Here is a 14,784-nt window from a genome sequence, read left to right as displayed (position 1 = left end):
CTTTCTAGAGTCTCAACATCGTGGTGACCAAAACTTTGTGGTAGCCCCTGAGATATTGGAACATTATTATCATGGCACCCTAGTCCTTCTTTTCATTAAACTAGACATACACAATCTCAGCAACCATTCTTCACATGTAAGCCTCCGGTCCCCTAATCATCTTTGTTGCTCTTCTCCGCACTTTTTCTAGAGTCTCCACATCTTGTTTACATCACGATGTCTAAAACTGGATGCAATATTCCAAGTGTGGTCAGGACTGATACAGTTTATGTATGTATCACTGGCGTGATACAGTTCATGCATCTCCCATGGGGAAACAGAGCTTCATGAGTCATGTTATACACTCATACTTGCATGTATGCATGGAAAAGCACAAGCACACCACCAGCTCTCATTTATGAAAGAGATGAGGACAGAGAAAAACATCTCAAGAGCTTTAACTGACTGGGGATAATAGGAAGAGAGAGAGTCTTATTTTTAGCTGAGTGTTTCTTGAGAATTGCATTATTGCTTAAGGTTATATTCTGATTTCTATTACAGACCCCTATTTTCCCAGGCTTTTTCACTTCAACATATACCAGAACATCTTTTCAACTGAAGTTTTCCACGCTTGGCCTCCTTTCCAAGATGAATATCTTTAGACAGTTGAACAAAAGCAAACACACATGTATGGGTATATGGGTGTTTGTGTGTGTAACATATTTTTGCTGATAATGAAAAGGAAGGGAGACAGAATATATGTGTGTGTGTGTGTGTGTGTGTTTCCGTAGATTTTCACGGGTACAGGTATGATGGTCTTGGTATATTCGGGTTTCTTCCCGTGTAGGATTTGGAAATTTCTGATGACGTTTCAACGAGGTCCCACTTGTCATCTTCAGGCTGGTGTTTCTGTCCTTGTTCTAAGGTGAACACTGCGAGACCTGAGCTGCCTTCCTTCTATAAATACTGGTGGCTGGGTGTGGTAGAAGGAAGGCAGCTCAGGTCTTGCAGTGTTCGCCTTAGAACAAGGACAGAAACACCAGCCTGAAGATGACGAGTGGGACCTCGTCGAAACGTTGCCAGAAATTTCCAAATCCTACACAGGAAGAAACCCAAAATATACCAAGACCGTCATATAGATAGATAGATAGATAGATAGATAGATAGATAGATAGATAGATAGATAGATAGATAGATAGATCACATATTTTTGCTGAATATTTAAAATCAAGGGAGACTAGGATAGAACTATTTTGGCCTTGTTCTGGCCTCATCAGCTAGCCATATCCTTACTGGGATTTGATCCCGGGGCTTCTGCTTTGAGAATTAACCTCTAGGCCACCAGATCTGATCCTTTCAGCTTTGTACCAGGATATATATATATATTCTGTCTCCCTTCCTTTTCATTATCAGCAAAAATATGTTACACACACAAACATATGTATAAATAAAATAAGTCTGAAATAGATCTATCCTAGTCTCCCTTAATTTTCAAATTCAGCAAAAAACATGTTTACACACACATATATGTGTGTGTGTGTGTTTTGGGCAAATTGAGCAGCATTATAAAAGATCAAGTATGTCTTCAATAGGGATTTTAACACTCAGACAAAGTTAGAGGACTAACAAAAGCTAAGTAATTTTGATACTTTTAAATAAATTTTAAATGTTCGAGAGATCGTGATAGCTGTTGCCTCTTCATTTATAAATATACCTGGAACTCACATTTTTATGACAATTATTTATTATGTGTGTGTGTGTGTATCTTAGAAAAGGTAATCAAAGGTGCACTGTAGTTTCACTATCTTTCCACACGCCTATTGCTAAGGTTCGGTGGGAACATTTTATGTTCTGTGGGAACACCTCCTGATCTTCCCCAATGGACAAAAAAAAAATCCAAATCAAAATATTTCAACGAATTGCAAGCTGCAACTGTCCCTGTCCAGCTTCTTACACCACAGCTTCCCATAACTGTTCCTGCAGCCAAGAAAACTACTTTTATGGGAGGTTTAACAGCTTTGGTAGCCTCCTTTTTATCAGCTGTTATCATAAATGCAAACAAATAAATCATTGGACAACAAGCCACTTGAGACAGGTTGCTCCTTCTTAGCGCTGTTAACCACAACACTGCTTTCCTGTTGCAATTTTATGAAACACTCGAGGGAACTGATATATAACAGTTATCTCTGTTCTTATTATTTAAAAGACTTCTCTGCCTGGATTTTACAGCAGATGGACTGTACTGGATGATTCTGTTGGTCCATAAAAGTAATTAGAAATGAATTAATATACTAAGTAAGAATTACACCTCTTTGCTGTTCTGTCTGGGTCACTCCGGAAGCCAGGACCAACCCAAAAAGAGAAGCCAGACACACCGGTAAAAGGCAAAGGCAGTTTATAAAATTCAAGAAAAAAACAGGTAACAGAAAATGTCCTTACAAACAGGAAAATGCTGTATCTTCAAATATATCCACGAAGGCAAACGTCCATGCAGCAATACAGGATTCTTGCTGCCAAGACGAGGCTGTAGATAGCAGACCTACACCTCCCACGGGTCTTCCAAACTGCTGGGCCACAAGCCAGGAACAGAGACGCCGAGAACAAAGCAGGACACCGTAACTCCAACTGATAACACTTTACATGGCTTCAAGGGCTTGCCTGCCTTTTAAACCCTGCTAAGGAGGACCACACCCAAGCCCAGCTGATCCTAATCCAGTGCTGATAATACTTCTTTAATTGCTCCTTTCTTTGATCTGAACATCTCTGTCGCATGTCAATGACGGCTTGTGCTTCATCACCTAATGACTCCAAGCTACTGGCTGGGGAGAGGGGACCCCCCCAGGGCTCTCATGCTGTTCTCCTTCGTCCCATTCCTGACTTTCCTCTCCCCCATCCGACTGCTCAGCCCCCTCCTCTTCGCTGTCATCCTCCTCCGGGCATGGAGCCAGCAGAGACACAGCCGGTCCCTGAGCAGCCTCAGGCTGAACCACAACATTTGCTGGAAAACATCAACTCAAAACTGAAGGAAGTCTTATTGCATCGCCAGAAGTTCCAGCCCATGAGGTCCAATTTCAAACAAATGCAAACCCTTCAAGACTTCAAGATTAGAGAGGGCTTTATTCTAAAGCAGTGTTTCCCAAAATTTTGACATATATGTACTCCTTCTATAATTTTCATAACGCTTAGTACCCATCGTCAAAAAAAATGAATGTATTTTAATTACAATCAAAATATATTTATTTTTTTTGTGGTACATACACAAAATAATAATAACTGAAAAATAAAATTATTCATAATAAAATATAAATCACATTTATTTGGATCAATGAGAAGAGTGAAATTGTTTGTACTGAGATGACAGATCGTCATAATTTGGTTCCCTGGTTGTTAATTTTAATCTGAGATGCAGTTCCAAGTCCAATGGTCTGTTCCTTGTTTTCGACTTAATGTCTACAAATGCTGAAAAATAATAATAAATAAATATGAAGTTGGAAAAGGCAGGATGTATTTCCGAGCTTTTTCTGAACACGTACCCCGACCAAACTATTCCCGTAACACTTTGGATTTCAACTCCCATGGCTGGGCAATGCTGGCTGGGGAATTCTGGGAGTTGAAGTCCATCTATCTTCAAGTTGCCATGGTTGGGAAACACTGTTCTAGAGCAGTGGTCCCCAACGTTTTTTCCACCAGGGACCAGTTTCAGCAAGACAATTTTTCTATGGCCCGGTGGGGGCGGAGAGGGGTGTGGTTGGGGGCGGGATTAAGCATGGGGGTGCTGGTCCTCCCCGCCCCTCTTTCCCGCCATCGCCCTGTGGCCAGCAGAACCTGCCTCCCAAGCCCTCTTGCCCAGCGGGGGCTAAGCGCTGGAGACAGGGGGTCAGGCTGGCCCTCCTGCCTCCCCCCAGCCAAAAACGCAAAAGCGCCCCACGGCAGAAGCCAAAAGAGGCTTGAGCCTCTCAGTCCTTCCCTCCCCTCTGTCCCGTCCATCGTCCTGTGGCCGGCAGAACCTGCCTCCCGAGGCCTCTTGCCCGGTGGGAGGCGAAGCGCTGGAGGGAGGGGGTGGCGGCATGAGGGCCGGCAGCTGCTGACTCCATGGACCGGTGCAACATGCCCCGCGGCCCGGTACTGGTCCGCGGCCCGGTGGTTGGGGACCCCTGTTCTAGAGGATTGACCACATCGGGTGTGGAAAAAAGGGGAAAAAACTCAAACATTTTTTTAAAAAATTGTGGGACCTGATCATAGTTAGCTCTTGCACAAACACTAAACACAGCAGGCCCAGGTTCTAAAAATGGCTCATCTTTATTTGCTATCTTGCAAGATTTTAGAAAGCAGGGCTTGTTGTGTTTTTTCTTTCTGTGAGTCAGATCTAATCCCAGCCTAGTATCTTTTTTCTCCCTTCTTTTCTTTCTTGGCAACAGTGGATCAAACCATAAAAGGTATTTCATGCTGTTCGGAGAAGCTGAGCAATGCTTTCACTCTGCTTTAATGTTTTCCTTACAGACTGTCTCTCAAGGGAAAGATGCTGTCCTACATGCTGGCAAGTAGAAATAGCTTAATGTTCAACCAGATTCAATATAGGGTACTTTTTTTTCCTGGCAACAGTCCATTATCCATCAAAACGATGTCGCCGCTGGTACCCTATGGCCACGTCTGAACCTATAACAAAACCAATTCTTTTTCTACGAGACTGAGTCTCAAACTCTGTCCATTCTTTCCTGGTGGAGTCTCGAGGCAACACAGCATTTCACAGCTTCATCTTGAAATGAATCACAATTTGTGCGAGGGGAGGGGGAGAAATACAATTTGAATGCAGTTGGCTCCAACGAGCCAGTTTCGTAATGCGATTGGCAATCCAGACTTGCTTATGTATGCTGATTAAAAACTACCCGTTCCCTAATTCAGACCAAAAACTGCAAATGGTTTCCATTCACTTCCTTGCAACCACATTGGAAAACAAAAGAGGAATGTTGTCCAGAATATTAAACTAGGTGTCCATGTTTTGTCTGAACCGGGCCATTCTTTTTTTTTTTTAAGGAATCCAATAGAATTGTGCTATCTAAGAAAATCACACCATCCTTCACTTCCTATTTTACTCAAAGCATCTGCTTTATCATGCATGCCAAAAGAATCATTTCCAATTTCCATTTTGGCATGTGCTATGGAATTGACACAGCTACCCAATCTGCAACATTTAGAAATCCTGTTTTCAGGATTAGGGTTTAGGCTTCACTATTTTAGCCACTCAAATACAACTGTCTTTATTATTATTAATTTATCTATGTCTGTATGACATTTTTTTTTGTATGTCATTCCTTTGCTGGCCTATCTGCAGCAGAATCCAAGATGCTATTCCGGTGACTATTATATACACATAAAGAACATACTGTACTTAGTGCAATATTACATACTTTGTTTTCAGCTCTAGCAAATAGGTCAATTTTCTCCAATTGCTTCAACCCATGTCATCCTAGATTCTTGATCTTTGTTTAAGTATCTTTTAACACCAAAACTAATGTGGCGAATGACCAATAAAGACACAAGAGAGAGAAAAAAGAAGAATCTGTGTTGTTTGCTTAAAAAAGCATGATTTTTTGTTAAAAAAAAGTAAAACAAAAATAGTTTTCAATACTACCATACATCCCACAGCATATGAAAAGGCTCAATAAAATTGTCTGATAAACTATGCAGAGTTTTTAATTTTTTTAAAAAGACTGTTATGAAATGTAACCTACTGATTCTCTGACAGCTCGATATTAAGAGAAGCAAATTACCTAAAGATTTCAGGTGATATTAAAACAAAGTGCATAAATAGTGTTACCTTCTCCTTAGTTGCCACTCATCCAGGTGACCGATTTAGCAAAGGAATGACCAAAATAGAATAATTTTCCATACCGATTCTCATGTATCCATCACCATTCTCCAAATTATCAGTAATCCTTATCTATTTTTATGTATTCGACTGGGATTATTCCATTGGGTGCTGTCCTTCAGAATCCCCAAATAAGCACAATGACAAATCACTTCCTTAGGAAGGAATGTGCTATTACTCTATTTTCTGACTCTATCCTAAAGTCAGTTTTCTCACCAGATTTTTTTTTCTCTCTAAAGTCACTATTTTTACACCTTGGTGCTAAACACATGGACTTGAAAATAAATTCTGTTGATGTCAACAGAATATAGTTCCAGGAATGAGTGTTTATTTAATCGCAAATGTCTTTAACATGTGCCGGACTAAAAAACATAACAATGAATCCGTTTCTCCCACACAGTCTGACATCAGTAGTGTCAGCAAGACATACCATCTTTGCAAAACCAAAAACTTCACATGTCTCTTTTTTCACACCAAGCCTCGAAACGGGAAGCAAAATCCATTCTGGGCAGCTCAAGAGCAACCGAATAGATTCGATTTTCTGAATTTTTGCAAAACCCTAACTGGAGATGTCTTCCCCATTGCTTAGTACAAGAATGATCATTTTGCTGCAACTGGAGAAAAATATACAGGGCTTCGTAAGGGGTCACAGTTTATTTGGAAAACAGGAGCATGCAACAATTCTGTACTGTTTATTAGGAAGCTCGCTATCCTGTTGAGGAACAGGAGAAGGGACAATTCTCTGAGGAACTCCAACACATCAAAACCCTTCTTAAAAAATACTCCATCTATGCTATACAAATTCTAGACCTCCCTCTTGAAAAGCAGGAATTCCGAAGTTATCCATTAAAAAAACCCTTGTTTCTCAAGATCTGGCCAAATTGAGGTGCCAAGCCTCTTGAATTCTGATACATACATGCTCTTCCAGGGAATTTTCTACAGGCTTGTGATTTTAATCGCCTATGGACTTATATTTTTTTAAAAAAACCATTAAAACCCAACCCTGTACAAAGACCAGACAACAAACTGAGGCTTGAATAATTTGTAAGTATCTGATACACAACATAGAAGGAATCAGAGTGATGTTTGGTTTTCAGGGTGGCTAAATTACACAGAGGTTGCCAGAGGCATTTCTTTGCCATCTTGTTGAAGTTTCCTAGACAGAATTACCCAATTTATGCTGTTGCTTTGATAACACTGTTATCAAGTCCATGGTAGTGAGAAGAGGAGATGGTGGAAGTTCACTTCAAATCCCTTTGGAACAAAGCCGCCCAATTATACATGTAGTTCCATCAACAATGCAACTTCTAAAAATATAGCACCTTATTTCAGAATTCTGGTCCAAAATTCCAGAAGCGTATTTTTTGGAAAACACTAAACTTGGAAAATGCCTCAAGCTAGAAAATGGGCAATTTTACATCCCGATGGGGGAAGGGAGGGCACTAAAGCCTCTTCTAATGGACCTTGCTTTACTCCGTGGACCCATCAGCCACAGCGAGTCTGAACCACCACTTAAAAAAAACAAAAAATAGTCAACCTATGAGATGAGTTGGGCCGTTAAACCCTTTCGAACAATGGATGCAATGCAACTTGAAGCACTCGGAAAGCATGCCAGCTTAACTCCCGGTCCCTTCAGCATCGCTGTTATTAAATCAAGGATTTCTTTGGGTTTCTGTACCAGCCTGAACCATCCCTCCCCCTCCCCCCCTCCCCCTCGGAAAAAAATATTTCTGAACTACTGCAGGGATTGGCAGCAAGCCAGCTCAGCCAACGCAGTCCCCTTGCGCCATCTAGAGGCGCATTCTTGCATCCTAATTGTGTGGCGAGAAAGACAAGCACCAATGAAATGAATTAAAAGACAGTACTGCATTTAAATCTTTATTAGCCAGGAATGTTTTGACCTAGATCATCATTGTAGGAATAAGAATCCACCCGCCCCAACCCCTAATACTAGATTTTGGATGAAATAGTAAGTCCCTTGACCTGTTTTTTTATTTTTTATTTATAATGGCAGACTTCATAGTTTTAAAATGACTCATGAAAACTCCCTTATGGGCTAATAAGAGAATGTATTTGCAATGGAGTGGATTTCTGTTTTTTCCCTCTGCATAATTCATGGCGAGTTTTTTTTCTCCTCAGTTATAAACAAAAGCATTCCTCTTGAAGGTGTATTCTGGCCATTTAAAAACAGGAAGGTGAACCCAAACAAAAGCACATAAAAATAAAATGCAACTTTTTTTTTCATCCTAAACGGACACATAGGTTTTTTTTTTCTCTTTTTAATACTACACAACTGAAACCGTTGTTAATTCAAAACAGAGGAACAGTTCCTCGCAGCTTCGTTGACTCCTACCCAAACCAACACAACGCAACACAATCTTTGAGCCTTGGCGGAGACAACGTGAACATAACCCAATGGTTCCAGATCAGCGGAGAAATAAATGGGGGAGAGTGGGGGGAGACACAGCCTCCTGTGAAAATACAACTTTTCTTCAATCGGAAATTAATATATATTTAATCCTGAAACATTTTGGTCCATCTAATATATATATATATTTCCCCCTTGGTCTGCATCTGTCAATCTTAATATTCAGTAATGCCCTACCCTGATATGTTTTTTGACAAAATAAAACAATGACACCATTGCCTCTAAGCCCTAGTCCTCGTCCCTGTGTGTGTGCGTGCGTGCATCTCTGTTGGTGGATGGGTGTGAATGAGTGTGTGCGAGCCACTTGTTCTAAAAGCAAAGCCCAAAAAAGAAAAGTTGGTGGCGTATCACTTTGGGATCATGTTTTTTTTTTCATTTTACACCAATGCATAGTCCTGGGAGGTGAGAAACCTCGTCACCCCTTTTCTCTCTCTCTCTCGCCTTAGTAAAAACTAAGCTATAGTTATTCCCGACAGCCAAGAATTCCTCCTGGCACTTTAATACTGGTTGAGTGGGCACTTGTATGCAGTACTTATAGACCAGTAAAAGTGCTCGTTTACCTGTCTGGTGTGTAAGGGGCCTTTTGTCTTGAAGCCTCCTTGCGAACTGCACTCTGAGGCACTGAAGTGGTCTGAACTAGTGGAAGAGCGTTTGGAAAGGGTGTCACACCCGCCAACAAAGGTGTTGTCCAAAGGGAGCTCCTGAATCACGTGGTGCTTTTTCACCGAGATGGGGGTGTCCGGCTTCAGGTGGAAAGCAGACTGCGGAGAGGCGGATTTGTAATGCTTAGCGAGATCGGGGCTGTTAGGCTTAAAGGTGGTGGGTGGCGCAGTGCCCCAGTCAAATCTTCCTATGCTCTGCTCCTCCAGCTCAGCCGGCAGGCTAATGGTCCCGTTGATAGGTTCGTGAACAGCATCCTCGGGTTTGGACTCCTCAATGGTCACAAAATTCAACAGGGAACTCTTAGGGGATTTCCGTTTCTTCCGCTTCTTCTTCTTGTTCTGTTTGTTCTCCTGGTTGGGAGACATCCACTCAGCCCCTTGCTTGCTCCTCTGGGCGGCCTTGAACCTGGAGGCGTGGCGACAACGGACCAGCACGGTGACAAAGATGACCACAATGACCACCATGGCCCCTGCCACGATGGCGATCATGATGGTCAGGTAGTCCTCGTTTTGGTAGGGCTGGCTGCTGTCCCCGATATTCCTATCTAAAGGGGTCTCCATAGTCCTGCGGATCAGGTCATAAATATAAGAGGCATTCCCCGCAGTGTCGTTGACGTACAGAAAGACGAGGACAAGGGTGTGCAAGGATTTAGGGTAGCCCAGGTCGCTAATGTTGACCACCAACCGATGCAAGCCTACGTCGGCTGGAATCGGTTTCTCCTCCAGGGTGATGTTGCCTGTCACAGGATCAATACGGAACAAACCTTTGTTGTTTCCGCTGACTATTGTGTACTTCAGTTCAGCATTCATCCCCGTGTCAATGTCAACAGCAAACACTTCCGCTACCACCGATCCTGGGATAGCCGAGAGAGGCACCAGCTTAAAAGACGTGTTGGAAGGGGGATAGATGACCACGGGGCTGTTGTCGTTAACATCCATGACATTGATGGTGACCTTGGCAGTAGAAGAGCAAGGCGGCTGTCCTCCATCGATAGCCTTGACATCAAAGGTGTAGGAACTTTGCTGCTCGCGATCGAAAGACACGTTCGACTTTATAACTCCAGAGTAAGGATCCAGAACAAAGTTCTCGTTCTCATTCAAGATGGAGAGAGTCACAGCTTTATTCTCACCCGCGTCTGCGTCTGTTACTGTGATCACTCCTACAGTACTATACTTTGGTAAGTTTTCCGACACAAAAAACTGAAAATGGTTATGCGTGAATTTGGGACTGTTGTCATTCTCATCTAGCACCGTCACGATCACAGCCGCTTGGCTCTGCAAGGGAGGAGTCCCATTGTCTCTGGCCGTAACTGTAAAAATGAACCGCTCCTGTTCTTCTCGGTCAAAGACACGGGAAGCTGTCAAAACCCCTGTCTTACGGTCCAGGTCAAAAAAAGAAGCGTTGGGGCCAAGCTGATACACAATGTCTGCATTCTTGCCACTGTCCTCATCAGTGGCACTAATCGTGGTTAAGTAGAGACCCCGCCGGTTGTTTTCGGAAACGGACAGCTCAATAACAGGCTGGCTAAAGATGGGAGGGTTGTCGTTTTCGTCCTCCAATTTGACTCTGACCAGGGCTGTCTGGTTCAAACTGGGCTTTCCCGAGTCAGAGGCCACTATTTTAAAGCTGAATTCTTTGGTGCCCTCATAGTCCAGTAAGGAAGAGGTCTCTAACAAATACTGGTTGTCATAAACGGCCTTCAGGTGAAATGGCACCTCTCTTTCTATGAAACAGATGACTTTGCCATTCACGTCAGTGTCCTTATCTGAGACGGTTATCAGCGCAATCTTGGTATTGATGGGATCTTTCTCAGATAAGTACACCGTGCCATTGATGGGGCTTATGATGTACCTGAGGTCTATATTAGGAGGGTTATCATTCACATCAGTCACATTGATGGTAACGGTGGCCCGGGCAGGAGTTGAGCTACCATCACTGGCCAAGACTGTCACTTTGTGAATGGCAGTCTCTTCTCGATCTAAGGCTCTCTGAACTGTAATTAGCCCGGTGGTGTTATTTAAAGCAAAGAGTCTTTTCGTTGCAGGAGCAACCTGGGCCCCAAAAATATATCTGATTTCTGCATTGCTTCCCACATCTGCATCTGTGGCATGGAGCTGGAGGACAGAGGTCCCTACGGGGGCATTCTCAGGTATATGGACTTCTACCTGGCTCTCTTTAAAAACGGGTCTGTTGTCATTGACATCACTTACTGTGACCTGAAGGATGGCTGTGCTGGATTTCTGGGGTGTCCCTCCATCCTCCACTTTGATTTTCATCACATAGGTGTCTTTCTGCTCCCGGTCTAGATTTTGCTGCACAATCAACTGAGGCCACTTCTCCCCTTCCGGCGTTTCCACAATATCCAACCCAAAGACACTTTGCCCATTCAGAAGTTCATAATGCTGGACTCCATTGAAACCCGTGTCGGGATCTGTGGCGGAAGGGATGGGGAAGCGGCTGTTGATCAGCGTGTTTTCAGGGATGGAGATGTTGATGACGGGGGATGGGAACATGGGGGCATTGTCGTTGGTGTCCTTCACAATGATTTTGATCTTGATCAGCCTGAAAAAGTCGTTGGGCAAGATCACCACCTCCAGCTCGAAGAAGCACTCGTTCTCTTCTGCATAAGCAGCCCCGGCACAGAGTCTCTCTCGGTCGATGCGATTGGAGGTGGTGAAGATTTCCCCCGTAGTGCTGGACACTTTCACCAAAGGGGCATCTCCTGCTTTGGAGACCAGCCGATAGACAAGACTAGAGCTGGTCCCTGTGGCAGCATTGATGTGGGAAATGTTCAGATCCTTTGGTATGTTCCCGATGGGCACGTTTTCAGGCAGTTCCTCTCGGATGGTATAAATAAGTTCTTGAGCGACAGCAGAATCCAGCCGCAAGCAGGCAATCAGAGCAGCCAACAGGTAAAAATCCCTCAGGTCCATGATAATCTGTTTGTAAGATCCTTCTTCAGGGTTTTTAGGGTTCCAAAAGATCCACAAAGCAAGGCTGACTTCTTTGCCAGAGGAAACCGGCCGGCTGCATCACATCCAAGCTCTCGAATTCCAGACAGTCCCTGCCAACAAACACAAGGACAACAACATTTTGTAAAGAAGTGTTAATTTTAAAATGGTATATCACACACACACACACACACACACACACACACACAAACAGGCACACACCAGAGAAACACTGCCACCTGCTTCCATTTCTTGCTTTCTTGCTTGTGTGCGTGCGTGAGAGAGAGAGAGTAATTCCCCGCTTCATGAATGCACCAATATACCGCCACTAGCGCCGAGTGCACACTGAGAATGAAATTAACTAGTTACAAGATTGAGTCGAGGGTTGGTGCGGGGGGGGGGAGGAGGGAGAAAAGAGAGAGAGAGAGACGCAGATGCAATTCATACTGACACACACATACACACTGGCACACGTACACACGCATAGAAAGGCAGGCACACTTACTCTAATCAAGCCCACAGTCCTCCCCCCCCCCCCAGTAGCATTCAGCACAGCAATTTCGCCTCCCTCCCTTTGGATTGGAAGCAAGTTAAAACAAAAAAAAAAGGGGAAGGGAAGGAGACTAAGCTCCTTGGAAGCATGTTCAAAGCCCCCCCTTAAATTAAATTACCTAGCCTGGTTGTGTTGCCTTTGATAGCCTGTGATGCAAAAGGAGATGGTCTTGGCTGCAGAAGGAGCTTCCCAGACAGATCAAGGTTTGCAGCCTTTACAGCCTCCACTGTTTGCTTGGCTACTTCCTAACCTTAAAGGAGGATAACCAAAGGACTTATCCTGCCTTCTTCTCCCCCACCCCAAGACAGACCAAACCTCATCTGTGGCCATCTAAGACTTTGGGGGGGGGAGCAGTGAAGGGCTGAGCTTTCTCAGTCGCTGTCCCCAGTCCACACTCCCCCCCTCACCCCACCCCGAGGCAACTTCCAAATAAACAGGGAAGATGGAGGGAGGGCAAGGAGCGGGGAGTCTGGAAAGACACCGGGCAGCATCCCAACAGCTGTTTACGAAGGCAGAGGCAGAAACGGAGGAGGGGGCGCTTCGTGGCGTTGGGTGGCCCGAAGCCCCTCGGATGCTCTTCCGCCGGGGTTTATAGCAAAGCCGCCGCCGGGCGTAAATACCGCAGCTCTTTATATATATATATATAAAGAGCGCAGGGTCAGGAACCCAGAGCCGAGGGAGCGAGCGACGGCAGGCAGGCAGAGCCGGGGCGCCCCTATAGATTGGGGGGTGAGCGGAGGGGAACGAAAGAGTTGCACCTGCATCTGCATGAAAAGCACGGCGGAGACGCCGGCGCTCTCCAAGCTTTACCTTGACGCATGCAAAAACATAACATGATTTTATTTTATTTTTTTACAAAAATGGGGACGTCGGCACCTTCCCGGTCATCTCCTCCCACACTACCACCACCATCATCCCCAGCCGAGAGGAGGGGAGGAATGAAAAAAATAATAATCACCCTTCTCAGAGATCCCGGTTCCCATTTCCACGCGCCCTGCTTCTTCCCCGCCGCGCGCGCCCCCCGTGCCCAGCTGCTTGCAACTTTGCACTTACGTTGCCGCTGCTCTTCTTCCAACTGCTGGGAAGCCGAGCGGGGAGCCGGGCGGCCGTTGTCCTCCTCCTCCTCCTCTTCTTCCTTCTCCTCCGTCGGCTTCTTCCCCAGCCCTCCGGCGGCGCATTCGGGGACGCCCCGAAGTCGGCGAAGCGGCGAGGAATCTAGCGCGCGGCGACGGGGAAGGCCAGCGAGGCTTCTTCCCGGGGAGCCACGACGGAGCCCGGCGGTGGCAAAGCCGCAAATCCCGAGAAGAAATGCCCCGCTCCGTCCGGCACAGCCGTCGTCATCCTCCGTATTTTCTTCTTTTTCTTCTTTTTTTATTATTACCTTCCTTCCTTCCTTTGGCTCTTCGCCGCCTCCGTCGCCCGGGACCTTCTCGCCTGGCCGGCTGGAGAGATGCTCCGAGGGAGGTTCGGTCCCGTTGGGGAGGTCTCTGGCGGCCCGGTCGGTTCAAGCCCCTCGAGGGAGCCAGCCCGCCCGCCGGCCGGCCCGGGGAGCTTCTCTGCCTCTTAGCTCCGGGGCTCGCCCCCAGCGTCCGCGGCGGTTCCCCATGGCGCGCTCATCGGCTGGTGCGCCCGCCAAGCCTCCTTCCGAAGACGGAGCCCCAACTTCGGCCGGGAGGGGTCCGAGAGGTCCAAACGGAACCCCCCTCCACCTGCCTTCTCTCGTCCCTCTCCTGCTCCGGAGGAAGCCCGTGCAAGGTGCCTTCCCAATGGCTTGGCTCGCTCGGTGGCTCCCGCTCGGCTCCTCTCTGTTCTTTCTCTCGCCTGCTTCTCTCCGAACTGGCTTTCTTCATATAACTCTCGCTAAGCCCAGAGGGAGGGCGGGGACGGGGAGAAGCCACGCCCCCGCCTGGCCGCGGGTTGGGTGGACGCGCGGAGGGAGGGGAGGGGGCCCGGGAGAGGGCGGGGTTGCTTAACCGGCCCGCCCGATAGGACGAAGGGCGCGTCGGTCACCGGCCTGGAGGCGGCCGAGCGGCGAGCGAGCTTTTGCTCGCCGCGGTGCTGAATGGCTCAAAGGAGGCGTCGGCGGCTGCTGCTGCGGTAGCGACGGAAGAGGAAAAGGGGGAGGGGGTGGGGAAGGGGGGAGGAGAGATGGAAGAGGAAAAGGGGAGAAGGGAGGGGGGAAATGGAAGAGGAGGGAAAGAGGGGAATAGGAGGAAGAGAGAAGGAGCAAAGGGGAGAGAGGAGAGGGGGAGGAGGAGGAAAAGGAGAGGAGGAAGAGGGGGAAGAGGGGGAGAAGGGGAGGAAGAGAAGAGGGGGAGGAGGAAAAGGAGAGGAGGAAGCG

General features: G+C 46.2%; 1 protein-coding gene across 2 annotated transcripts in view; it reads right to left on the bottom strand.

Moving 5' to 3' along the window:
- PCDH9 (protocadherin 9) overlaps positions 1-14,266 on the bottom strand; it is a 73,770-nt gene extending 59,504 nt beyond the window's left edge. The window contains exons 1-2 of one of the 2 annotated variants that reach the window (XM_070751367.1): positions 13,497-14,235; positions 8,837-12,003 (exon numbers count right to left, since the gene is read on the bottom strand). In XM_070751367.1, the coding sequence (XP_070607468.1) occupies positions 8,837-11,872 (3,036 nt within the window). In that variant the 5' untranslated portion in view covers positions 11,873-12,003; positions 13,497-14,235. Of the gene's footprint in view, positions 1-7,713; positions 12,004-13,496 lie in introns of those variants that run through there. The other variant, XM_070751366.1, reaches the window with a different exon arrangement.
- Positions 14,267-14,784: the final 518 nt, after the last annotated feature.

This window comes from Erythrolamprus reginae, chromosome 4, assembly GCF_031021105.1.
Source record: "Erythrolamprus reginae isolate rEryReg1 chromosome 4, rEryReg1.hap1, whole genome shotgun sequence".
Classification (NCBI taxonomy): domain Eukaryota; kingdom Metazoa; phylum Chordata; class Lepidosauria; order Squamata; family Dipsadidae; genus Erythrolamprus; species Erythrolamprus reginae.
The sequence above is the reverse complement of the archived record's forward strand: the minus strand, read 5'-3'. Positions and strand labels throughout refer to the sequence as shown.